The following is a 27576-nucleotide window of genomic DNA, read 5'->3' on the forward strand; positions in this document are numbered from 1 at the left end:
GAACACATATTGGGGTGTTGTTTGACAGTGACATATACCAGGACCTTTATATTTATAACTAAATTACAATTCGTGTGAAAAAAAAAATTACTATTACAAAGTTTGACAAAGTGTGGTTGTATAATTAGTGCATGGAAAGGGTTAAAATACCAGCATTTGAAATACCCTGGGGTGTCTATTTTTCAAAAATATATGGTTTGATGAGGATTAATTGAGTTAACGGTTCCAAAGAGGAGATGGAGGCAGAATGACCAGATTTGGAAAAAAAGGTTTGGAAATCATAAATATACTTATTGCCCAATAACTTACAAAAAGCAGCAAAAAAACATAAAAACATAAATTGGGTATTTCTAAACTCAGGACATATAGTAGAATCTATTTAGCTAGTTTTTTTTTTACTTCCTTTTGTAGGTGAGTAAAAGATTTTCCAAAGAAAAGTCATAAAAGGTGTTTTTTTTTCAAATTTTCACCATGTTTTATTATCATTTTTATAGTAAATAAGATGATATGATCAAAACATATGGTATCTGAAGAAAGCCCATCTTGTCCTGAAAAAAACAATATATAACATGTGTGGGTACACTAAATGGGTGAGGAGAAAATTACAGATGAACACAAGCACCGCAAAAGTGTTAAAACAGCTTCGGTCCCACAGTGTACAAAAATAAAAAATAAACCCAGTCCTTAAGGGGTTAAACTAAAACAATGGTGGTCACTCCCTGGTTGCAGATCCTGGCTGTTTGCCAGAGATAATCCCCACAGCACGTGATGGGATTATATACTGCTGGGGGTAGCCACAGAAGTCTTTGCAAAGTCAGGGCCCATAGTCAATAGGGAGGAGGCTAGCCATCAGATGGTCCCCTCCAAAAGCCCCAGCGACGTAAGGTTCCGTCACATTGACAGTCGTAGATTATGGTACCCGATACCCGGAGGCCGTCCTCTGTAGCCGATGCCCTGCTCCAGGTCTTCTCCAGGGTGGGTTTCACCCAGGAGATACCGTATTTGATTGATTATAAGACGACCCTGATTATAAGAAAAAAGAAAAAGTCTGACTATAAGACTACCCTATAAGAAAACATATTTACTAGAAAATATTAATTCCCATGTAAACTATTTTTTCATATTTAATAAAAACTCTGATTGAGAATTTTTTTTGGTTTTATCTCATTTTACTTGCCAACCTGCCCCCATTTATGCATATCTTCCCCCAGATATGCCTTATACCCCCTTATATGCCACTCTGCCCCCCAGAAATGCCTTATACCCCTAAATACCACTCTGCTTCCCTGATATTCCTTTTAACCCCCTATATGCCACTCTGCTTCCCTGATATTCCTTTTAACCCCCGATATGCTACTCTGCCTCCCTGATATTTATTTTAACCCTCTATTTGCCACTCTGCCTCCCTGATATTCCTTTAACCCCCTATATGACACTCTGCCTCCCTGATATTAGTTTTAACCCCCTATACGACACTCTGCCTCCCTGATATTCCTTTAAACCCCCTATACGACACTGCCTCCCCGACATTCCTTTTAACCCCCTATATGACACTCTGCCTCCCCGACATTCCTTTTAACCCCCTATATGACACTCTGCCTCCCTGACATTCATTTTACCCCTATATGACACTCTGCCTCCCTGATATTCTTTTTAACCCCTATATGCTACTCTGCCTCCAGAAAGTCCTTTAAAGCCCCTCCCCATATGCCACTCTTACCCTCCCCTGACTTCCCAGTGCTTCTTTAGACTTTTCCCTGTGCTCAGGCAACCTGAGCTGCTACTGCCGGCACTTCCACCGGGCTGCTATGAATGAGCACCGGGCGGTGATGTGATGCCGGTGCTTCGTCATAAAAGCCCCGTCAGAAGTGGAGGTTGCAGACGCTCACCAGCTGCTGGAGAGGAGTATCCAGGTACCCTGCAGCGCTGCAGAGGATCTGGATCTTTGACCTGAGGTCTGATTAGAAGACAACCTTGAATATAAGACGATTGTTATTTTTCAGAGTATTTGCTCTGAAAAAAACTTGTCTTGTAAACGAGCAAATACTGTAATTTCTGACCAGGGGACCCAGTTCACGGCTGAGATTACCCAGAAGTTGTGGACGTTGTGCGGGATAAAGCCCTTGTACAGCACCCCTTACCACCCCCAGACGAACGGGTTATGTGAGAGGTTCAATGGAACGTAGAGACAGAGGGGACCCCAATAGTACGGTACTGTGATGAAACCCTCCATCACTGGGACCACTGGAGAGGCCTGACTGCCAGCCTCCTCCCTATTGACTATGGGCCGTGGGTTTGTAAAGACTTCTGTGGCTACCCCAGCAGTATATCATCCCATCACTTGCTGAGGGAATTATCTCCAGCAGACAGCCAGGATCAGGCAGATTAAGGGGGCGGTTTGTATCCCAATATCTTGTTTTATGTTAATGTGCGTTTTGCTGGATATCTCCAGCCCTGTGTGTCAAAAATAAATCAGTCTTCGTTTTGGTTCTACACTGAGTCTCGGCTAGTGACTGGGGAACCGGGGAAAGTGTGGTGTCCCAGGCTAAGGGAGCACAAGTCAGCTCCGTGCTAGCCCTTAGGGATCAGCTGAAGGACCTCTCCGAAATGGTTCGGGAGAACCGCCAAGCCACGCAGGGGCGGCAAAAAATGGTGGTACGATCGCACCGCCCGAGACCGCACTCCACAAGTCGAACAGAAGTTTCTTGCCCTCAAGCCCACTAAGGCCGATAAGCCGCAAGCCGCCTGGCAGGGTCCCTATCAGGTAGTGAAACAACTTTGTGACACTACCTACCTGGTAGCTAAATGCTCCAATAGGAAAATCCAACAAGCTTTGGAGGTAGTCGCTATCTGTGCCCCTGCAGCAGACGATTCAGAGAATCTACTGGAACTACCCTGGCAGGGTGAGGGGCAAATGGGCATAGAAGCTATTCGCCTCGCTGACCAGTGAGGGGTGACACAGAAGGAACACGTCCGACAGGTGCTTTCACATCGCTAACAAATGTTCTCCACCACCCCTGGGTACACTACTGTTGCAGTGCACCAGGTGGAGACCCCGAGGTAGCCTCCCAAGCGACAAGCTGCTTACCTGAGGCAGTAAGGGAAGGTATGCTGTCTGAGACACGGGAGATGCTCGATCTGGGAGTTATCGAGCCGGCTAACAGCCTATGGGCTTCCCCGGTAGTGTTGGTGACGAAGCGGGGCGGTACGACCTGCTTGTGCATAGACTACCGTAGGTTAAACGACAAGACCACGACTGACGCCTACCCCATGCCCTGAGTGGATGACCTATAAAACAGCATTGTTCAGGGAAACTTTCTCTCGATCTGTGCAAGGGCTATTGGCAGATCCCGCTGGCCATGGAAGCAATTCCGAAGTTGTCATTCATCACCCCCTTCGGCTTGTACCAGTTTAAAGTTATGCCGTTCGGGATGAAGAATGCACCGGCGACTTCAGCGGATGATAGATTGGCTCCTTGATGGCATACCTGGATGACATCACGATCTATAGCAACACCTGGGACGAACACCTCACTCACTTTGGGGTTGTGTTAGACCACATTAGGGCTGTGGGTATAACCCTGAAGACCGAAAAGTGCACAATAGGGGTTCCTGAAGTGTCTTACCTAGGCCACCGGGTGAGCAGCGGGCGACAGCGACCCGAACCTGCGAAGGTAGAGGCAGTCGCCAACTGGCCCACCCCCAAAACCAAGACACAGGTCTTAGCCTTTCTGGGTACAGCCGGTTACTACCGATGGTTCGTCCCCAACTACAGCTCCATCACCAAACCCGACTGACCTGACCAAAAAGAAATTACCCCGACAGGTCCCGTGGTCTCCGCACAGGTACTAGCTACTCCTGACCCATCCAAACGTTTTTCTTTTCACACCGATGCCTCCACATTCGGGCTGGGAGGGGTTTTAAGCCAAGTGGGAACCGACGGCAGTGAGTACCCTGTAGCCTACATGAGCCGAAAGCTGCTACCCAGGGAAGTAAGGAATGCAGCAGTCAAAAAAGAATGTCTAGCGCTGGTGTGGGCTCTAAAGAAACTCCAACCATACCTATACGATCATTCACAGTACTCACGGACAATGTTCCATCTAATTTTTCTTAGTTGGCGTGCACAGAAAATTTCTCTTGTGCAAAAATTTTCAGAGCAAAAATTTTGTGCGCACAATATCCGCGCCGCATAAAGTTTCCAAAAAATTATTATTTTTTTCTTTTTTGGGGAAAAACTATTGTGCGCACAATTTTTGGACGTGTGCGCTCTCTAAAAAAGTTATGTGCGCGCGCACAAGCGCACAGCTTAGAGGGAACACTGCTCACGGACCACAACCCACTAATATGGCTTAACAGAGTCTCTGGGGACAATGAACGCCTATTACAGTGGAGTCTAGCCCTGTAATCCTACAATTTTGCGGTTCAGTATCGACCGGGAAAACAGAACGGGAACGCATTTGGGCTTTCTCGACAAATGGATTTAATGGATACTTAACTTTCCCGGACAGCCCCAGGCCGACCCGCTGAGGATCTAGTCGGGTCTTCCGGACTATGAGTCAAGGTGGGGATTTGTCACAGCCCTGGGTTGCAAAGATCTGTTTGTTTTTAATTATTGTAATGTGGTTCCCCTTTGTATCACCAGCATATCGCCCATTTTCCCTTTAAATGGGGATGTTTCCCGCTGACATCAGTGGGAACGCCCCTGACGTCAGCAGACACACTCCTGTCAGTTGGATCTCCCCCTGATATCCGCAGGACCGCCCGCTAAATTGAAAGCTGGGACCTCTACTGTGTCTTAAATGAGACTTGGTCCTAGCAAACTGATCTGTCAAAATTCCATGTTTGAAAACTGTAATGCGCATGTTCCAATTTTGAACCCGCAGAGCCTAAAAGACATGCCCTATCCACGCATTGAGTACTCCTGTATTCAGAGTATTGCTTCCAGTGTTCCCTCTAAGCTGTGCGCTTGTGTGCGCGCACATAGCTTTTTTTGAAACTTTATGCGGCGCAGATATCATGCGCACAAAATTTCTGCTCTGTGAAAATTTTTGCACAAGAGAAATTTTCTGCGCACGCTAAGAAAAATTAGATGGAACATTGATTGCTTCAGTAATTTCATGTACCCAGGGTAAGAAATGTACTAAAATACAGTTTAGGACACTGACATTGATCTGGTAATAATTATGTATTGTGGGGACAAATTTTAAACCCTGCAATTCCACCATCGTGTCATACACAATCACAGCATTGAAGGGGTTAACACTTGCTTGGGTACCCAAGCAACATTAGCCCCCTTCTCTGAAGCTGCCTGTGGCATCTTGGAACACAATCGTCGGGTTACGCGGTCAAAGACAGACAGCAGCAGCGTCCATGTCATGGCGATATGGAGGCATTTTGTTTGCATGATGTACCAGGTTCGTCACAGAACCAATGAGCCCACTTGGGCATGAGGTACCTGGTACGTCACCGGACGTGAAGGGGTTAAAAACTATTGCTTAGAAACAGCAATGCATCATTGATATTTAACCCTGTAAGTGGCAAAATAAATGAAAATATCAGGACAAATACCTAAATACATTTTGTAGGGGTGCACTAAATGAGGTAGTGGGTAATGACAGTTGAATAAAGACATAGCAAAAACTGCTCTGGTCAACGAGCACAACCATGGTAAAAAAAACAACCAAAAAAACCCTCTGATCCTGAAGGGGTTAATAGCGATTCCTGCGGGAAATATCACCAGAAAATGATTGGACAACGTAAAATATACTGCGGATAGCTGCGGCGAGGCCCGATAGAAATGATTACGCTAATAAACATTAGCAGCAGGGATACTACAACGTACAACCATTTAGCTCCAAAGCATAAGGCCTTGTTACCCCTGTCACGTGATCCAAAATTCACCCATTACGCATTTGACAGATTCCAATTCCGCCCAATGAAACATTTCTCCGCCCTGTAAGTGGCGTTTTGTCTGAATCTGAGAGGCGGAACGCAACTGTAAAAAAAAAAAAAAAAAAAAAAAAAAATCGAGCTTTTGTCGGCATTTTACCACCTCCGGTAAAGCGACCTTTCGCGGGATTTGTTAAGAGGGGGTCAACATCTTCAATTAGTATTTTTCTCCATCCTTTAAGGGTCTTCGCACTTGCGGCCACAGTATTGGTATGAAATATCTCGCCTGTAAACCTTGGTGAGCGGAGAGTATGCCGGGAGAAAAAGTACGCCGTGACGTCAGCGAGAGGCAAGAAATACAAAATATGTCATCGAAGTCTTTTTATTTTATGACCGCTAATCGCATTTTGAGGCTGCAATTGTGTGTTCGTATCCCCCCTCTCCGAAGTGCCATAGATTAATAAGTATGTTTTATGATTGTCTCCATGGCCATTTAAAACATGCCAGTAACTTCAATTTTAGTTAATTAAGGTTATACATTGGTTCTACTTACGAATCGTCGGGCCTTACAGAAGCTGGGCCTCATCCAGCGCTCCTCCGGGCGATGGTAGCTGCATATAGATATATTTTTAAAACGTGTATTTGTCCATCTTGAAAATGTCTTTTGGTCTATTCTAGATGTATCTAAACCCCAAATTAATCTCCACTTCTGGCTATCATACTCCCTCAGGTATATTAACATCATGTCTGTGTTTTAAGTGGTGTGTATAATATGTATAATGTATAATATACTAAGTAATCTCTTATTCTGGAAGAATAAATTACTCTAGCGTTACAGGGAAAATATTCATTTTGTCAGATCCCATTTTACTGAGCCTGCATAAGCGTTGAGAACGTCATGGGTCAGATTGAACAAATCTGTACGAGACCCATGAAATTCTTAAAACTTTTATAACTTTTACATATTTTTCTATGTTGACCCAATAAAAGGTATCAGATTTGACTCCATGGTAAAAATGACAGCAAACACTTGATGGGCATGTTAAATTAGCAAAAGTTAGGGGTACAAAATAACTTTTCAAGCAAACAACTAATAGCATTATCTACATAGATGGAAAGCTGATTCCCTATATCTCTCTCTGCAGTCTGGGGATGGCTCATGCTGAGGATAAGCGCTATGTGGAGCTTTGTCAGGATTCAGTACGTCTGACAGCGGAAAGTGTTGGAATGGAAATCACTGATGAGGTTGCAGCACTGATAGCTGAGGATGTATGCTACCGCCTTCGAGAGCTCACTCAGGTTGATGCAAAGGGATTTTTTTGTTTTTGAGAAATAAGATGACTGGCGGGATTTCACACTCTACTCAGCATTTCTAAGATTTCCTACAAGCTTAACTCCATGTAAACATGGAACATTATCAGTCTTGCCTAGTACAGGACCAATTCATATGCAATTCAGTTGGCTTGAGGTCACCACAATAGAAGTTATAAAAAAAATACTCTGTTCAACATACAATCGTGTAAATTGCTATGCAGCTTTCTATTCAGTGTTTTATGTGACAGATGTCACTTTATACCTTATGGTTCGGTATTATGTGGTTTATATATTAAAGGGCAAAGAGCCACATGCTTTTTTTTTTACATTATATCTTTTACTTTGTCACCTTCAGGACATATTTTCACTCCTATCTTACAAGCTTTACACAGCCTTTGAGTTTTTTTTGTTTTTAGTATTTGAGACATTTTTTTTGTTAATTCTTACCACTTACATGTTTTCTCAGTTCAGTGCGCAGGCTCTGAGACACTCTCGCCGGAGAAGACTGACAGTGGAAGATTTGAACCGTGCTCTTAACTGGAGTAATGTTGATGTAGGTGTGATCATGCAACATATGCTGCTCTATATTATTAGATTAGGGTTATGTAACAAATGCCAGAAAAAAATGCTGGTACTAGGACATTTATAAACCGCTGCCTTGCAGCATTCATGCATTGGTTATGGTCCAGCCATACTAGATTCGTTCGTACCTTCAGTCAGATAGCATGTTTTAGTGTCTAACTCCTTAAAGAAAGTATCCCCAAATCATGGGGTTTTGACACCTGCAGGATTAAATCTGACAGCTGTGGCCAAAATTTCAGGCCCCGAGCTGCCAGATCAAATGTAACTACTGTATTTGCTCGATTATAAGACGACCCTGATTATAAGACGACCCCCCAAAATCTAAATATTAATTTAGGAAAAAAACAAAAAGCCTGAATATAAGACTACCCTATAGGAAAAAAGTTTTACCAGTAAATATTAATTAATTTAAACAATTTTTTCATATTTAATAAAAGCTATGATTGAGAAAAATATATATTTTTTTATTTCCTTTTATTTGCTAACCTGCCCCCCCCCCAGTTTTTCACATCTGCCCCCAAGGTTGCCACTCTGCCCCCAGAAATGCCTTAATCCCCCTTTATTTGCCACTCTGCCCCATGATGTGCCGTTTAACCCTCTATATGCCACTCTGCCTCCAGAAATGTCTTATGCCCTCCTATATGCCACTCTGCCCCATGATATGCCTTTTAACCCCCTATATGCCAGAGTGGCATATAGGGGGTTAAAAGGCATTTCTGGAGGTATATATAACTGCTAACAGCAATCAAACTCCTATCAAGCCAAGGCAGCCAGTACATGCAGGAACCTGGGGATGATAGGAGTTTGAGTACAGCCTCCCTATGCCATGCTACCACCCCCCTTACACATCCATGCTATCACACACACACACTCATTCACAAACATTTAAATACTCATTCATTCCATTAATCACACATACACACACATGCTCAAACCCCCCACCCCCTTACCTGAACTGCAGATCTCCCACTCGCAGACTTCTGCAGGGGCCCGGCTGTGCGAGCAACTTCTCTGGCCCCGCCCCCAGAGGAAGGAGGGGGAGGCAGAATTATGTGACACTCTGCTAGCTTCCTGCTGCTAATAGAAGAGACGCTGCTTGGGACCAAAGCACCGGTAAGCAGCCTGGCCCCAGCAGACATTTTTTTGAGGTCTCATTGGAAGACGACCTCGATTATAAGACGAGGGGTATTTTTCAGAGCATTTGCTCTGAAAAAAACCTCGTCTTATAATCGAGCAAATACGGTATTAGAGAGGCGTTACATTCAATAGAGTCTTAAATGAGCAACCAGAAGTTTTGGTATTTCCTTTCGGCAACATCATCACTGACACCCCTTGGGCTCCTTGGGAGCGTAATGACGATAACTATAATAACCAATACAGTATCATTCATTACACCTCCAGCACTCTGGTCACATATTTTCTCTAATGTGTGATGCCATAGGGAAGGAATCAACAGGCAATATGTAATGTATTTTTCCTTCTCTTCTTTTTACCCGGCTCTCTATATTCAGGCTATCTGTGGTCATGGATCACCTGATGCAGTCTCTTTCCGTAGTATTAGAGATGGTGAATGTCACTGTGCCGAGGACAGAGACATCAACCTAGTTGAATTAGCCCTAGCGACTAACATCCCAAAAGGGACAGCTGAGACTTCTGTGAGAGGTAAGTGACCCATTTAAGAAATTAAAAACAGTCATGTGTTTGAAGGGGATTGTTGTGTAACTCAAGGCAGTGCCTCCGGTCCTACCATTCTCAGATTCCTTGTGCCGGATATGATGCCCCCACCTTTCTGAAAAGATAATATAGAGGTCTGTTGGTGGCATTAATTTACAAGTTTCAAGGGAAATCTCTGTTCTACCTACCAGCCCATTGAGTTGCAGTGTGTTAGGAAGACTGATGGCCCTGTAGGTCTGTTTCCCTCAGTATCTGCTTCCCTAACACGATAAGGATACACCACAGATTAAAAGTCACTGTAAACTGCTTTTGTGGGTGTGCATTTGTTAAAGAGAACAAACTAAACTGCTTTTTTGTTATCAGTTCATGTTTCATATTTGGATGGGAAAGGGAACTTGGAGCCTCAGGGAACAGGTACGTTATCATACCTATCTTCTGCATCTCAACAAGGTTCTGCTAAACTTATGAAGTACCATATTGGCTTGATTATAGGCCGCACCCTTAAAGTTTGGTGCGATTTTAAAAGAAAAAAATGTTTTTGCGAAAATACACATCAGTGGAATGGTAAAACAGTATTTTATCTAATGAACAGGAATACATGTATTTTAACATTTTTGGTATCTATTATTCAGTTAGTCAGCATAGGTTATATACAAATAGAAAACAAACAGCCATTTTAAGGTCCCTCCTTAATTTGTAATGCACCTTACTTATAGATATGCCACCCCCCCTCCCCCGACTTACCAATGCATCCCCAGACTCCCTGGTGTCTAGCTGGTGCAGCCGGTGAACGTCTGCACGATGCGCGTAGCTAACCTTTGCTGCTGTTAGCCACTTCTGGGGCTTCTATGCCGGTGCTCTGCCATAGAAGCCCGAGCAGAAGTGCCGGCAGTGCAGACGTTTACCAGCTGCAGGCAGCCGGTGAATACACGTTGTTGTCAGACAGCCTCCGCTGCTGGCCGGTAGTTCTGCGGTGCTTCTGCGGTGGAGCACGGGAAGGTCATGTAACGCCGGCACTCCTTCATAAAAGCACTGGAGGAAGTGCCGGCAGCAACGGGGGTTGTCTGCGTTGCGCAGACGCCCACTGGCTGTCAGAGGAGGATGCAGGGTCCACTGCAACAATGTGGGTACTCTGGATCCTAACCCTGCTGCTGCCAAGTTAAATGGGAAAAAAAATCCCTGCGCTGAACCCTGATTATAGGCCACCCCCACACTTTAAAGACCTAAAGTGGGGGGGGGGGGTAAAGTGCGGCCTATAACCGGGCCAATGCGGTAATTCTTCCTCTGTCTCCAGTTCCTGCTGCCGTCTCTGTCCTGACAGATGACCTTTTGAAATATTACCAGCGTGTCACGCGAGCTGTCTTAGGAGACGATCTGCAGCTTATGAAGGTGAGAACGGAGGTTCCTGCATTTTCTTTCTTAATTGTGCCTTATTCTACATAAAATTATGCTCCTGGCCTCTCAAACCTGATCATTTCGCCAAACACTCACACTTGCATCTTCTCTCTGGTCTCTCACAGGTTGCCCTACAAGACTTACAGACAAATGCAAAAATTGCTGCCCTTTTACCTTACTTTGTGTATGTTGTGAGCGGGGTAAGTGCCACACATTTTTATTAAGACACTTTTTAGCATTTAAAAAGTAAATAATTGTCCTGGATATGGGAAAATTGAGCTTGCCTCACAATGGACTAATAAGTTATTTTATGTTTGTCATGCAAATTATCTTCACTGTTAAGTGTAACACATGTTTTACTGAAGTTTAGCTCACAGTGCTGTTTTTTCCCAACTATCTTCCGGTTGCTTACTTATATTTTTTCCTGAATTACCCTGTTCTGCAGGTAAAATCAGTTAGTCATGATCTTGGACAGTTAAGTCGTCTTTTACAGTTAGTACGTTCTCTGCTGTGGAATCCATATCTTTCTCTGGGTTATTATGGCTACAGTCTCATGCAGAGCGTCCTATACTGCGTAACAGAACCTCTTGCTGCATCTATAAACCCGCTGAATGATCACTGGACTCTACGAGACTACGGAGCTGGTCTGCTAAGCGTTGTGCGGTGAGTGCAAAGATCAGTCATTTATATCTGCAAATGTGATATACGTTAATTTATTTAATGCATCTGTTGGCTACATAAAGTAATCGTTTTGACCTGGGATGTCCTTTGCACGCAATCCTAACTATGGCTAGGCCAACATCCTTTTTCTGCCCAAATCCATATATTTCAAAGTAGAAACTCCCTGCTTTGTGATTCATTTTAAGTTCTGTTTATTTCACAATAACCAGCAGTGATTTATCTGGGCCAGCCTTCTCATAGGCAGAACAGAATACTTAAAAAGGTGTAGAGTGTAATATTAAGGGCTAGTCTAGCTGGTAAAAAAGTCAAATAAGGGTGTTTGCAAATGGACGAATGTGTTACAGAATGTAACACATTCGTGAATGTAATGCATGCTGTTATGAAGAGGGAATAATGGTAAACTATCAACATAGTTGATATAGTATATGTGAGTTCCAATGGTTTCTATGATTCCTCCTCATTTCACAGTTTGCCTAGTTTAAGGGTAATTTCCATCATATACAGATAAATAGTAAAAGGCTCTTACGATAACAGTTAGAAACCCTCATTTGCACCCATTCATTATCTGGACATTTTAATGGATGAATCTTCTATCTGCATCTGATGTTATAACTGTACATGACAGACTTCCATTAAAAATCTAAAATCGTGAAAGTGAATAGAATTATGCACATTTTGAGGTATATGACAGACCCTAGCTACTTGTGAAGCAGCTTGGCTTCCTGGTAGCTTCTACCCTCATGCCTACCATGCAAAATTAGTTACATAGTTATATAGGCTGAAAAAAGACATGCATCCATCAAGTTCAGCTTTTCCTATATCTCTTAATTTGTTGCTGTTGATCCAAAAGAAGGCAATTCTGCACTAACCAGGGAAAAAATTCTTTCTTGACCCCAAATTGGCAGCCAGATTTCTTCTTGGATCAAAAAGCTGTTTCCCCATAATTAAAGATTATATCTCTGAATATTATATTTTTCCAAGTATTCATCCAGTTGCTGTTTAACCCCTTCGTGACAAAGGCTGATTTTACTTTTTGTACCCTTCGTGACAAAGGCTGATTTTACTTTTTGTACCCTTCGTGACAATGGGCGTTTTAACATTTCTGCGCTGCTCGTGTTTAGCTGTAATTTTCTTCTTTCCCGTTTACTGAACCCACACACATTAGATATTGTTTTTTTTCAGGACACGAAGGGCTTTCTTTAGATGACATTGTTTTGATTGTATCATATTATTTACTATTAAAAAAAGTATAAAATATGGTGAAACATTTTGAAAAAAATGACTGTTTCTAACTTTTAGTTGAAAAATCTTTTACTCATCTATAAAAGGTAATGAAAAAACCTGCTAAATAGATTCTACTATTTGTCCTGAGTTTAGAAATACCCAATGTTTTAATGTTTTTTTGCTTTTTTCTACACATTATGGGGCAATAAGTATAGGTAGCGTTTTGCTATTTCAAAGCCATTTTTTCCAAATCTGGTAATTCTTCCCCCCATGTGCCATTTCGGGTATATTTGAAGCCGGCCCACGCAATCTACCCCATCAAATCATATATATATATATATATATAATATATTTATTTAACTAGACAGCCCAGGGTATTCCAAATGCTAGTATTTTAACCCTTTCCAAGCACTAATTCTACCATCAGCCTTTGTCAAACTTTATGGTAGTAATTTTTTTTGCATTTGTTGTTTCACACACATTTTACTTCAGGTATGAATAAACAGGTTCTGGTATATGTCACAATCATAAAACACCTCAATATATGTTTAGCAACATCTCCTGAGAACAGCGATACCTCACATGAATGATTTTGCCTGGCGTTGTGGGGGCAAAAGGGCCACATTTGGGGCATGCGCATTTTCAATGTTGAACTTTGACGTTTGGCGATCAACTGCCCATGTCCTTTTTGGTACATCTTTGAGCCAGGCTATTTCAGTATGCCCAATAAAGCCATATATTTTTGAAAACTAGACACCCCAGGGTATTTCAAATGCTAGTATTTTAACTCTTTCCATGCACCATATCTACCACCAGTCTTTGTCAAACTTTGTGGTAGTGATTTTTTTGCATTTGTTTTGTCACACACATTTTACTTCAGGTATGAATTAAAAGGTTCTCGTATATGTCACTATCACAAAACACCCCAATATGTGTTCAGCAACATCTTCTGAGTACAGCGATACCTCGCATGAATGATTTTGCCTGGCTGTTTGAGGGCAAAAGGGCCACATTTGGGGCATGCGCATTTTTCAATGTTGAACTTTGGCGTTTGGCGATCAACTGCCCATGTCCTATTTGGTACATCTTTGAGCCGGGCCATTTCAGTGTGCCCAACAAAACCAGATATTTTTGAAAACTAGGCACCCCAGGGTATTTTAAATGCTGGTATTTTAACTCTTTGCATGCACACATTTTACCACCAGAATTTTTTCAAAGTTTGCAGTAGTATTTTTTGTGTGTTTTTTTTTCCCCCCACACACCTACTTTATGTATGAATTTACAGATCCTGGTTTATGCCGCTGTCACACTACACCCCAATATGTGTTCAGCGACATCTCCTGAGTACAGTGATATCCCACATGCATGGGTTTGTCATTTTTTGGGGGAACTAAAAGGCCACATTTGGTACGTGTGCATTTTTCTAATTGGAAATGTGTGGCCATCCTTCCCCCCCCCCCGTGTTATTTGGGACATTGTTGAACCCAGCCAATTCGTTTTACCCCATCAAATCATACATTTTTTTAAAGTAGACACCCCATGGGCATTTAATATGCCAGTATTTTAACTCTTTCCATGCGAGAATTGTTTTAAGCTAATATGCTAATTTTAGGACTTGCTCACAAAAATACATTTTTATATATATATATTGTGACAGAATGACCTGTCATACAGGGGCCCAAGGTACTCAGAGATGGCTCCAGCCTGGCTGCCAAACAGGCAGGAACTCCATTGTTAAACTAATCCCATTAACAGGATGGCTACCAGGGGAATATTCAGTAGCTAAAGGGGATTGAAGTTTGGGTTGCCTACCTGTTTATCAATGTTAATTTATGTTAATGAAGTTCTGTGGCTATATCAGTCTATGTTTTACAACAATAAACTGTTCATTCCTGCTGTACTCAGTTCAAGGTAGTTGTGTCTACTTATTGGGTACACATAGCAGGGTTCCAAGGTGCGCATGCTGGCTGGTGCTGGAAGTGATTCCGGGGACAACAGGAGGATACATGTGGGTGATCTCTGGGAGTTACTACAGCTCTCTTGGTGAACCCGTTACATATATATTTTATTTTTTTGCCTTTTCTTAAAAAAAATGTAACATTTTTTTTTAACTTGAAGGTTCCCCTGATAGTGACATCAGTGGGAAATAATTTTTACATTTTACTGGTTTTTTTTTTTTACTATTTTTTTTCTAATTATTAATTTTATTTTATTTTTTAATTTATTTTTACTAATCACACTGTGATTAGAAAGCTGGGCTCCATTGACTTGCATGGTTGAATGCAGTACCTGTATTCAACCTGCAAGTGGAGCCAGAGTTCTCTAGAGGGTCTGGAGACCATCTAGCGAACTTTTTCGTCTTTATTGTTTTTTTGCCCGGAGCGGTCACAGTCCATCCAGAGGTAAGTGTTTGGTGTCGCTGGATGCCTCCTGATCGAGGCATTCCAGCGTCACCATTTAAGTTTAGGAGGTGATCGTTGATCGCCTCCTAAACACTTTTAAAACGGGTGTCCATCGCCATACAATGTATGGCGGATGTTGACGCCCCAGGGAGGGGCCAGAGATGGCCCCTAGTGCCGATCATGGCGTTGCTGCATGCCTCGAGGTCGAGGCATTACAGCAACACCGTTTGGGTGCAGAAAGCAAAAGTAGATCGCTTTCTGCACCCATTTAAAGACGTGCCGGTCCTGGCACGTCAATTGTCGTTAACGACTTGATTTTCCGTGACGTGCCTGGACCGGCAATTGTCATCAAGGGATTAAATATCTGTACAGACTCCGATAAAACTACCACTACAGGCAGATAATTCTCCATCCTTATTGTCCTTACTGTACAAAACCCTTTCCTCTGCCTTAGACTAAATTAGGGCTGCAACTAACGATTATTTTAATAATCGATTAATCGGCCGATTATTTTTTCGATTAATCGATTAATCGGATAAAAAAAAACAATATGCAAATTTTTCGTTTATTTAAAAGAATTTAATGAACTGGATGTTAAAAAACAACTTAAAATTTACATTAACATTCTTATTTTGTTATGATGTAATAAAAAACAATATTTTCAAAGTACAAGAACCCAAACACAATATTTATGAAACAAAATAACCCCAAACATTCTGAAAAGAGGTGGACTATTACTGTTCAAGAAACTTTGCCCCAGCACTTTGCACTTTGCACCCAGCACTTTGCACCCAGCCCTGGCACTTTGCACCCAGCACTTTGCACCCAGCACTTTGCCCCAGCCCTGGCACTTTGCATCCAGCACTTTGCACCCAGCATTCAGCACTTTGCACCAGCACTTTGCACTTTGCACCCAGCCCTGGCACTTTGCACCCAGCACTTTGCACCCAGCCCTGGCACTTTGCACCCAGCACTGGCACTTTGCACCCAGCACTTTGCACTGTGCCCCTGCACCCAGTCTCTAACTCTGCCCTGCACCCAGCCCTGCCCCCACATTCTGCCCTGCCCCCACACTCACACTCTGCCCTGCACCCACTCTGCCCTGCACCCACACTCACACCCTGCCCTGCATCCCCACCCCCACTCTGCCCTGCACCCAGTCTCCCACTCTGCTCTGCACCCACACTCACACCCTGCATCCCCACCCCCACTCTGCCCTGCACCCAGTCTCCTGCCCTGCACCCCCCACCCCCACTCTGCCCTGCACCCCCACCCCCACTCTGCCCTGCACCCCCACCCCCACTCTGCCCTGCACCCACACTCACGAACCGCTCTGTGCGAATGGAGCCACTCGCACAGAGCGAACCGCTCTGTGCGAATGGAGCCACTCGCACAGAGCGAACCGCTCTGTGCGAATGGAGCCACTCGCACAGAGCGAACCGCTCTGTGCGAATGGAGCCACTCGCACAGAGCGAACCGCTCTGTGCGAATGGAGCCACTCGCACAGAGCGAACCGCTCTGTGCGAATGGAGCCACTCGCACAGAGCGAACCGCTCTGTGCGAATGGAGCCACTCGCACAGAGCGAACCGCTCTGTGCGAATGGAGCCACTCGCACAGAGCGAACCGCTCTGTGCGAATGGAGCCACTCGCACAGAGCGAACCGCTCTGTGCGAATGGAGCCACTCGCACAGAGCGAACCGCTCTGTGCGAGTGGAGCCACTCGCACAGAGCGAACCGCTCTGTGCGAGTGGCTCCATTCGCACAGAGCGATTCGCTCTGTGCGAGTGGCTCTGTGCGATCCGTGCACATAGACATGAAGAATACTTACCTCCGGAACGCGTCACATCCGTCACGTAGCTAGAAGGCGGAGACTGCAGAGCGTGTAGCAGAAGCGGGGAACGCTCGCGGAGGTAAGTAAAAGGAGCCGAGTGCTCCAACAACGAATTGATCACTCGATTAATCGATAACGGAAATCGTTATCGATGATTTCCGTTATCGATTATTATCGATTTTATCGATTCGTTGTTTCAGCTCTAGACTAAATCTCCTTTCTTCCAGTCTAAACGCATGACCATGTGTCCTTTGTTGAACAGATCTCCACACAAGGGTTTGTATTGGCCCCGAATATATTTATATAATGCTTCTGGGCACAGAGTTTGAACCCTTTTTGAATATAGGAACCACATTTGCCTCCCTCCCAATCCTCTGGTACAATTCCTGAAAGAAAAGAATACCGGAAGATTAGAAACAGAGGTTCGCTTATTTCCAGACTAAGCTCCTTAAGTACACGTGGGTGAATACCTTCAGGCCCTGGAGCTTTGTTGACATTAATGTTCGTTAGTTGCTGCAGCACCTTGTACAGAGCCATCCAATTAGTTTGACTACAATTTTTTTTCAGTAGTCATATGTATATCCATCACCATAGGTTCCTCCTTAATATATACTGAGGAAAAATAGTTATTTAAAGTGTGACGAGCCCTCCGTCACTGGGGCTTTTGGAGGGGACTGATGGATAGCCTCCTGTCTGCTGACAATGGGCCCTGACATTAGAAGGGGTTCTGTTCTTGGGGAAGTGGGTACAGGGACCCACTTTTTACTGATTTTCCCTGTTATATGTTTTACCACATTTCCCACACAGAGACTCAGAACTGTAAATGCCAGCTGGACATCCTGGCGTAAGAAGAAGGCTGATTATCTGGGTTGTAAAGAAATGTATAAATGTGCTAGGTGTTGCTACTGCCATTCACTGTCTTTTGTGTACCCCCCTACTGCTGTGTATATAATAACTAAATACACAGCCAGTAGCTGTTAATCCTGTTAGCTCTATGTCTTAGCTGTTGTTTTTTCAATTCAATTATATGTCTGTCATCATCATTCTATGTCTGCCTACCAGTCGAGGTACAGGTCATTCCCGTCACACTGGTGGCAGCGGCGGGATGCTTCCTTCAAAACGGAATGTCCAAAACACCACCGGGACTAACAGGCCTGCTGACTGCGGAGATGCAACATCAGCGACTGCTGTGGCAGAGGAAATGAGCCAGTGTCAGGAACGGATAGAGAAGAAATTTGCCAACCTTCTCTGCAGTGTGTTGTGAATCTACGGAGCCATCTGATCTGAAGAAGCAGTCTGGTGGACGGTGAGAGAGATTGACAGGCAACTCACCTGGGACCCGGATCTACTGAGGAATGCGATGCGGGGAGCTGATGACTGTAAGTGGGAAGCTCCGTTATAGGACACTGAGAGGCGAGTTGAGGTCGCCCTGGCGATACGAGGAGGGATAATTCCAGAAGACGTACGGCTGGAATGGAGAACCCTGATTCGGCTAGAGCTGTGGGAAGATGCCATGGAAAACTGGTACAGCTGCCGAGGCAACAACCTGCCCACCCCAGAACAGTCCTTCGGGGAGCTGGTTAAGCTGTGGCTTCGCTTAATGAGATGGCAGCCCACTGAGGAGGAGGTAGCCGAAATAAAGCAGTTGGTGGCGAAGGAACTCTAGCTTGGGGACCTATACCGAGCATTGTATTGGGCTGCATGCCGGTAGGAGTCTAGGTTAGAAAGTCACTATTCTCCGAAAGGTGGGGACTTCGGCGTCCCTGGCTTACATTGGGAGGCTTTTGAAGAAAAAGAAGACTTTGGTAGCTCAGAGAGCTATCGATTCTGGGACCTGTACGGATACCGCAAGGAAATGCTGCCGCTTTCCCAGGATCTGACCCTGATAGCTGACTTAGAAGGGCTAGTCTACAGGGAATGGTACCTGGAGATGGACTACTTGTGTCTGCTGGAAGGCGGCCTCTCCATGACACTGGAGTCGGCGGATCCCATAGTCCCAGCTGAAGTGCTGGCAACAGGACAGAGTGCAGCTGGCCTCTGCCTTGCACCTGCAATGGCTACAGGGATCCAGGGAGATGCAGCAGTTGGCCCATCTTCCCAGCGGCAGCTTACTATTCTGGGAGCAGAGGAACTTGTCCTCCCTCCCCAGCGGCAAATGGGAGCGGGGGAAGCAGTTCTCCCTTCCCAGCAGCAGGCAGAGCCAGAAGATCCCTTAGCTCCAGCTGAAGCGTGGCAACAAGGCAGGGCACTGCAGGCCTCTGCCCAGAACCTGTTAAGGCTGCAGAGATCCAGGGTTATGCAGCAGCCGGCCCATCACCCCAGCGGCAGCACCAGGGAGGGGAAGCAGGCGGCATCACTACCCAGCGGCTGAGTGAGGTCCTGGGAGATGGCGCAGCCGGCCCAACTGCTGGCAGCAGCACCAAGGAGGTGATGCAGGCGGCATCATTCCCCAGCGGATGAGTGAGGTCCTGGGAGATGGTGCTGCTGGCCTAACTCCCCAGTAGCAGCACCAGGGTGAGGATGGAAGTGGCATTACCCCCCCAGCGGCTGAGTGTGTACCAGGGAGATGCTGAAGCTGGTCCGTCTCCCCAGCGGCAGCCAGAGCACCAGGGAAGGGGTGCAGGCGGCTTCTGTCCTGTGGGGAGTATTGGTAACTGGAGAAAGGCAGGACTCTCTACCTGCACTGTGAGACATGTATCCCATACTGGTGGGTGAGAATGTGGTCGCCACCTGTAGTCCCCAGAATTGCTGGGCAGCTGGCTCAGATCCTCAACCCTGGATCGAAGGGACCCCTGCCACCCTGTCTTCTCCCCAGCGGCTGAGAAGATTGCATAGCGAAGGTGCATTTGGCACTTCTCTCCAGCGGCAGTTGTATTTTTCTGGAGAGGCAGAGGTCAGGCGGGTGAGTACTGCTCTTGGAAGGGCAGATAGTTTGGGGCATCAGTTTTGGGAGGGCATTGATGATGGGCCAAGTGAACTGGCTGATTACGGAGTCAACCTGTTTGGGGTCTTCTCCTGGGTCAGTCCCACTCGGAAGGGGGAGAAATGTGACGGAACCTTCTGTCACTGGGGCTTTTGGAGGGGACTGATGGCTAGCCTGCTGACAATGGGCCCTCTTCTTGGGGAAGTGGGTACAGGGACCCACTTTTTAATGATTTTCCCTATTCTGTTTAACCACGTTTCCCACACATCCTGGTGTAAGAAGAAGGCTGATTATCTGGGTTGTGAATAAATGTATTAATGTGCTAGGTGTTAGTACTGCCATTCACTGTCTTTTGTGTACCCCCAATGCTGTGTATATAATAACTAAATACACAGCCGATAGCTGTCAATCCTGTTAGCTCTATGTCCTAGCCATTGTTTATTTCAATTCAGTTATATGTCTTTCATCATCATTCTATGTCTACCTCCCCAATTAATGTAATTATTTATGTCTCATGTAATTCTGACACCCCCCCCCGATATTGTGTTGCAGAATGTCATCTAATTACTTCCTTCCTGACATTGGTAATTAGATCCTGTGACATTTGTCTTGCCCCTTTCTTACGTGTGTGTGTGTGTGTGTGTGTGTGTATGTATATATATATATATATATATATATATATATATATATTTCTTGTGTTTTGGTTCAAATAAATTAGTTCCTGTTTTACCTCACTATGAGTCCTGCCTTGTTATTGAGTTAAGCCTCGCTGCTGCCCTTATCAGGGGGGTAGAGCGCTGTATTGCTATACTTCTGTATACTACAGTGCCGCAGAGGTTCCTGAGAGGCTGTATTTCCTGCTGTCGTTGGCAATATTTCAACCTGATGATCCAAGTCTTGTATGTCCGATGACTATGGGCAGAAGGAAGCAACGCCTGGCGGGTGTACCCAGTCGGCGGATGGGTTGTTCTCGTCACATAAAGTTTCTGCTTTATCCAGGTCCTCTTTAACCAACACTCCCATCTATGTTTTTAGTGAACCTAAACTTTCATTTTTTGTTTTTTAGAATTTGTGTGGTCATTTTTATTTTTTTACACGCTACTTCATACCTTACCATGGTAGAACTAGTTGATGGGTTTTACTTTTACAGTAGCTTTTCCTCTTAGAGAAGCAGACTAACTGATTGGTAGCGTTTTCTGAGAAAGCCCTTTACATTTAACTGTAGGATCAATAATCTCAGGATAATTATCCTGGAGCCCCATTATATCACACTCCATTCCTCCAGGGAATGAGATGTGTGGATGACATCATGGGTCCACTTTGGCAACTATATACATTCACTGGCCACTTTATTAGGTACGCCTGTTCAACTGCTTGTTAACGCAAATGGCCAATCACACGGCAGCAACTCAATGCATTTAGGCATGTAAACATGGTCAAGATAACTTGTTGAAGTTCAAAGCAAGCATCAGAATGGGGCAGAAAAGGGATTTAAGTGACTTTGAACAAGACCGTGGTTGTTGGTGCCTGAAGGGCTGGTCTGAGTATTTCAGAAACTGCTGATCTACTGGGATTTTCATGCACAATCATCTTTAGGGTTTACAGAGAATGGTCTGAAAAAGAGAAAATATCCAGTGAGCGGCAGTTGTGTGGATGAAAATGCCTTGTTGATGTGAGGCGAATGAGCAGACTTGTTTGAGATGACAGGCAACAGTAACACAAATAACCACTTGTTACAACCAAGGTATGCAGAATACCATCTCTGAACGCACAACACGTCGAACCTTGAAGTAGATGGGCTACAGCAGCAGAAGACCACACTGGGTGGCACTGTCCGCTAAGAGAAGTAAACTGTTTACCAAAATCGCACAGGTTCACCAAAATTGGACAATGGAAGACTGGAATAACGTTGCCTGGTCTGATGAGTTCCCTACATCTAGGGGCCTGCAAGGCATTACTGCTGTGGTTGGACTGAATGCTTTAGGATGGCCGGTAAGATTACCTGCCATCCTAAAGCATTCAGTCCAACCACAGCCTGGAAGAACGTTGCCTGGTCTGATGAGTCTCTATTCCAGCTGCAACATTCAGATGGCATGGTCAGAGTTTGGTATAAACAACATGAAAGCATGGATCCATCCTGCCTTGTATCAACGGTCAGGGTGGTGGTGATGGTAGTGTAAGGGCGTGGGGGACATTTTCCTGGCACATATTAGGCCCCTTAGTACCAATTGAGCATCATTTAAATGCAACAGTCTGCCTGAGTATTGTTGCTGACCATGTCCATTCCTTTATGACCACAGTGTACCCATCTTCTGATGGCTACTTTCTGCAGGATAAGGCCATGTCACAAAGCTCAACTAATTTCAAACTGGTTTCTTGAACATGACAATGAGTTCGCTGTACTCCAATGGCCTGCGCAGTCACCAGATCTCAATCCGATAGAGCACCTTTGGGATGTGGTGGAACGGGAGATTTGCATCATCAATGTGCAGCCGACAAATCTGCAGCAACTGCGTGATGCCATCATGTCCATATGGACCCAAAATCTCTGAGGAATGCTTCCAGCACCTTGTAGAAAGTATGCCACGAAGAATGAAGGCAAAAGGGGGTCCAACCCGGTTCTAGCAAGGTGTACCTAATAAAGCGGCCAGTGAGTGCATATTGCGTATGCACTATATGCACAAAAGTATAGGGACACCCGACTGTAATGACATTACATTCTAAATACATAATATGAAGCCCTCCTGTCCTGTCCATAACATTTTGGAGTGTTTCTATGGGAATTTGTGTCCATTCATCCAGTAGAGCATTTGTGAGGTCAGGCACTGATATTGGATGAGAAGGCTGTAGTGACGAATCACACTATAGCACAGAACACGTTTCCACTGCTCTAGAATCCAGTGAAGGTGTGCTTTACATCACTCGATCAGACGCCTTGCATTGTACTTGGTGATGTGAGGCTTGCCTGCAGCTGCTTGGCCATAGAAACCCATTCCATGAAGCTCCTGCCACACGTTTTTTGTGCTGATATTAATATTTGAAATACTTTGGCTATAGAGCGTTTGGGGACTTTCATGGACCATGCGGCTCAGCACTCGGTGACCCCGCTCTGTGACTTCATGTGGTCTTCTGCTTCATGGCTGAGTTGCTGCTGTTCCTAAATACTTCAACTTTTCAATAATATCACAGATGACTGTGGAATGTCTAAAAGGGATGACATTTTTGGAACAAGCTTATTGCAGATGTGGCATCCTATCCCAGTACCACATCTGAACTCACTGAGCTCTTCAAAATGATCCACTTTTTCATAAATGTTTGTGGATACAGGCTGCATGGCTAGGTGCTTGATTTTATTCACCTGTGGCAACGGGTTTGAAACATCTGAATTCAATAATTAAGAGGTGTTTCCCAATATTTTTGTCCACAGAGGGCAGTAGGGAAGAGTCTGGCAACTCCAGGCTTGTGAGTCTTGCATTAGAAGTTGATAAATGAATGTAAACTATGTTAAAGGATTGGATTGTTGAGCATCTAAAGTCACATGGATTTCAAGATCCAAAGCAACATGGGTATACTACTAGCCTTACTGATTTTTTTTTTTTATTGGGTGACTAAAATAATTGACATTGCATATATATGTTAATATTGTTGGAATGATTAGACAGTGGCTGAGTCAACAGAAGGTTGTCAATAGAGTATATTAGAAGCAAGGTCATGTTACCAGTGGAGTACCTCATGAATCTGTACGTCGACCCATTTTATTTAATATTTTCATTAGTGCTATTGCAGAGGGTCTTAATGGTACGGAATGTCTTTTTGCTGATGACACAAACATTTGCAACAGGGTTAATGTTTCTTGATAGGTAAACAATTTTGCGGCGCTCTCATTTAGTTGTAATTGAGGCATACAGCAACTTAATCGCTTTCTAAGCTTGTTTAATGCCATTGGTTGTTAAGGGGTTAAACTACAGGCACAAAGGTTTAAAAGTAATATCAGGAAATATCAGCATGTATGAAACAGCCTTCCAGCAAAAGTGGTAGATGATAATACAGTGAAGGATTTTAAGCAAACTTGGCATAGGCATAAGCCTAAGTTAGATATAAGACAAGGCTAAGGACTAAGGAAAGTATTCACTGGTTGGGCAGGCTAGGTGGGCTGAATGTTTATTATCGGCCATCACTTTCTATGTTTGGCACTGAAAGGATTCATTTTGTCTGCACTGTTAGTGAGATGACTCATAGGTGGCCACTAAAACCAGTCCAAAATTAAGGAAAAATGAACATTCGTATTTTAATTGAATCCTCTTTTTCCACTGTTACTGTACAGGACCCACAAGGACTTGGCAGGAGCCCTTTACCCGCAAATTTTGCAATCACTGCAGAAAGTTCTTGGAGACCCTGTCAGGCCTTTGTGCTCTCATTATGGCGCTGTGGTTGGACTGAATGCTTTAGGATGGCAGGTAAGATGTAACGTATTTCCCCCATGTATAAGACGCTTAATTTTGGGTCCCAAACTTTGAAAAAAAAAGTTATCATAAAATGCATCACTCCCATCCATTAACTGCCCCTAAAGACCCTATCAACCATAACTGCTCCTAAATTAACCCCCACCTCCCCTAACTCTCAGCAGCCCAAATATTAATTTTATACTTACTGTTAGGTGAGTTGCTGTCTGAGGAGTGTGGATGCTATGAGGAAAGGGGTGGGGCCAATCAGCAGTGTGACTGCAGGGATGTACTGGGAAGTACCGTAGTAACTGCAATCTACAACCACTGTATAAGACGCACACAGTTTTTAGACCACAAATTTTTCGAAAAAAGGTGTGTTTTATACCTGGGTAAATACTGTAATGCTTTGCAGGCCTCTAGATGTAGGGAACTTAAGCAGTGGGTAGAAGGCCCTAATCAAGAATGTGTTTTAAGCAAGCATAAGGTTTTTATAATATCTAACATTTAAGTACTTATTGAAGCTCTATATTCTGCTTTACAATGCAAATCCATCTCCATCTAAGACAAGGGAAGCTAATATTTTAACCATAATGGTCAAAAAAATCTATAGCAAGCTTCTGGAAGCTGTAATTTGATTATTACAACTATCATATTAAAATGTTCTCAAATATACATTTCACCATAATTAGGGCATATCTGGTGGTAAATGCACTTCAATAATTTCTCAGTTTTACCCTTTATTAAACATGACACTGTGGTCCAAACAGAAGAATGACTTGTTTACCTGGATATGGAGACATTTATTTGATTAATGCTGCAGATTACAAAAACTACAGGCACCATGCATATTTTTATATATCATACCTTTCTCACCCCACATCAGGCAGTGGAGCAAGTATTGTATCCTCTACTTCCAACATACTGGTCTGGGTTGCAGACAGTGCTGGATGACCACTCCATGTCTAATGCACAGGTCAAAGCAGATGGGCACAAAGTATATGGAGCCATTTTGGTGAGTAGTGAAAATTTAAATACTTATAAATATTAGGAAATAAACAAATGGGGTAATAAAGCAGAAATGTAATAATGTTATTAGAGATGTGTGTGAGTAGACTGGTCAAGGTGGGGAGCAGGGGAGGGCTGGCAGCCTAAGGCCTGGGGGGCAAGTCAAGTGAAGTGGCTCCGCCCCCTCGCACTCACCTTTCGCCCCTCACGCTGCTCCCATCACTATGCGGCCATCAGACTGCTGGAAAACTTATCTAAACGGCCGCTGGGTGCTGATGCCACTGGCCGGAGCTACTTTAATCCTTTTTTTTTACTTATTTAATATGCCGGATCGGCTTGCCATATTAAAAATAAATAAATAAAGTATTAAATTAGCGCCGGCCAACAGCATCAGCACCCAGCGGCCGTTTAGATTCGACGTCCAACAATCTGATGGCCGCATAGTGATGGGAGCAGCGTGAGGGGTGAAAGGTGAGTGCGAGGGGGCGGAGCTTTCACCCCTCACGCTGCTCCCATCACTTGGCGGCCATCGCATACGGCCGCTGGGTGCTGATGCCGCCGGCCGGCGCTGCTTTACTACTATTTTTTTTTTCATTTAATAGCCGATCCGGCTTGCCATATTAAATTTAAAAAAAAAGTATTAAAGTAGCGCCGGCCAGCGGCATCAGCACCCAGCGGCCGTTTAGATTAGATTTCGGACGGCCTGGGGGGCAATTGCCCCCCCGGCCCAGCCCGCCCCTGGTGGGGAGGGATATATAATCTGACCTACTCTCAACTTAACCTCTCCTACCATCTCATTGTGTCTCTTTTCCTGACTTCACCTAGTGTTGCCTCACATAACCACACCAAGGGTGAGCTTAGGGTTAGTGGCACGTGGGTGTAGTATTTCCTTAGCCCTTCCACCATAACGAGAACAGAAAGGAGCTGAGAGGGGGCAAGTCAGAGTAGAGAAGGCAGGCCGGAGGAGGGAAGATGTAGGCCAGAGCAGTGGCGCATTGGAAGAGGCAGAAAAGGGGGGCAGGTCAGAGGTGTGCAGGATAGGGGTGATAAGGCGCTTTGAGCGTGAAGGTGGGGAGAGGTAGAGTAGAGCAGTGAGGAGCAGAGGGACATTGAAGGAACGGAGAACATGTGTCCTTATGGGAACCGAAGCACTGAAAAGGACAGGGTCCAGAGTAAAGTGTGTGTGTGTGTGTGAGATACACATAAAATTATAAATTTGATTCTACGTTATAACACTCAGGTTGCTGTGGAACGACTCATCAAGATGAAGGCATGTTCTAGTGACCCAGACCTGCACAATACATCCCTACCTCCACCACACCAATCACTTGGCTCTTCTCTTTCTGTCCCTTTACTTGAGATGTACAGTGAGTTGTACTGTTTCTTTGGAGACAGTCTGGCTGTACGTTTTGGAACTGGAGGAACACCATCTCACCAAAGGAAGGCTTTAAAGGGACCACAGGAGCCAAAAAAGGATGGGCCTGTTGAGAGCACACGAAAGATGCCCCAGTTAATAGCCCATGGAGAAGATGATGTGGGAAGTGCAGGAAGACCATCTCAGCGACTTTCTCAAATTTCTCTTACCTCTACCCGCCCTCGAGAGTCTTCCTGCCAGCGACAGAGATCACAAGGAGTGAGGGAGGCATTCCAAAGGAGCAGGCTCACTCCCTGTGGTACCCCGCATTTTACATTCTTGATTGGTGGACGGCAAGCTGGAAAAGGATGTGGAGGGCGCAGGTTTCAAAGTGTCTTTCAGCTACACACAGGGCCTGGAGTAACAGCATCACGTTATGCCCAAAAATTGCCTATGATAGGCAGAGTGGCGAGACAAGGGTACAAGGGGACACAGGGAGAGTTGTCACTGTATTTGCCACTATGATACAATTGTTTGACATTTTGCTGTCACTCAGAAGCTAGGAATGATACTGGACATATGTAAGGAACTTCCCCAGCAATAAATAGTAAAGCATAATCATATTTTCGTATTTCCTCATGTAGTGGCAATTCTAATTTTATAGGAATCATTGTACTTTGTAAGGGTAACACTGATGGTGTCCCATGCAGATGATTGAAAAACTGCAGTCGGGAACCAAGAGCTGCAGAGCACTGCTTTACGATCGAAGTGAAAAAATGGAACGAGGAGCAGGGACAAAATAATTGAATAAAATATTTGGCATATAAAGTGTTTCTAAACACAAGGCAAGTAAACAA

The 27576-nt window shown here is 44.5% G+C and overlaps 1 protein-coding gene and 1 long non-coding RNA gene across 2 annotated transcripts; one reads left to right on the plus strand and one right to left on the minus strand.

The window, feature by feature from the left end:
- Positions 1–434: 434 nt before the first annotated feature.
- On the minus strand, positions 435–6147 carry LOC128467416 (uncharacterized). Its single transcript, XR_008345721.1, has 3 exons — positions 6052–6147; positions 920–1023; positions 435–548 (listed from the first exon to the last, which is right to left on the minus strand). It is a non-coding gene; the product is annotated as an uncharacterized LOC128467416 (long non-coding RNA).
- TAF6L (TATA-box binding protein associated factor 6 like) lies at positions 6056–27576 on the plus strand. Its single transcript, XM_053449030.1, has 11 exons — positions 6056–6237; positions 7034–7187; positions 7669–7755; positions 9296–9446; positions 9822–9872; positions 10753–10847; positions 10979–11053; positions 11299–11516; positions 24240–24372; positions 25244–25372; positions 26606–27576. Exons 1-11 carry the CDS (start codon positions 6200–6202, stop codon positions 27242–27244), a joined length of 1770 nt encoding a protein of 589 aa, XP_053305005.1. The 5' UTR covers positions 6056–6199; the 3' UTR covers positions 27245–27576.

The sequence above is a fragment of the Spea bombifrons genome, chromosome 10 (genome assembly GCF_027358695.1).
Source record: "Spea bombifrons isolate aSpeBom1 chromosome 10, aSpeBom1.2.pri, whole genome shotgun sequence".
Classification (NCBI taxonomy): Eukaryota; Metazoa; Chordata; class Amphibia; order Anura; family Pelobatidae; genus Spea; species Spea bombifrons.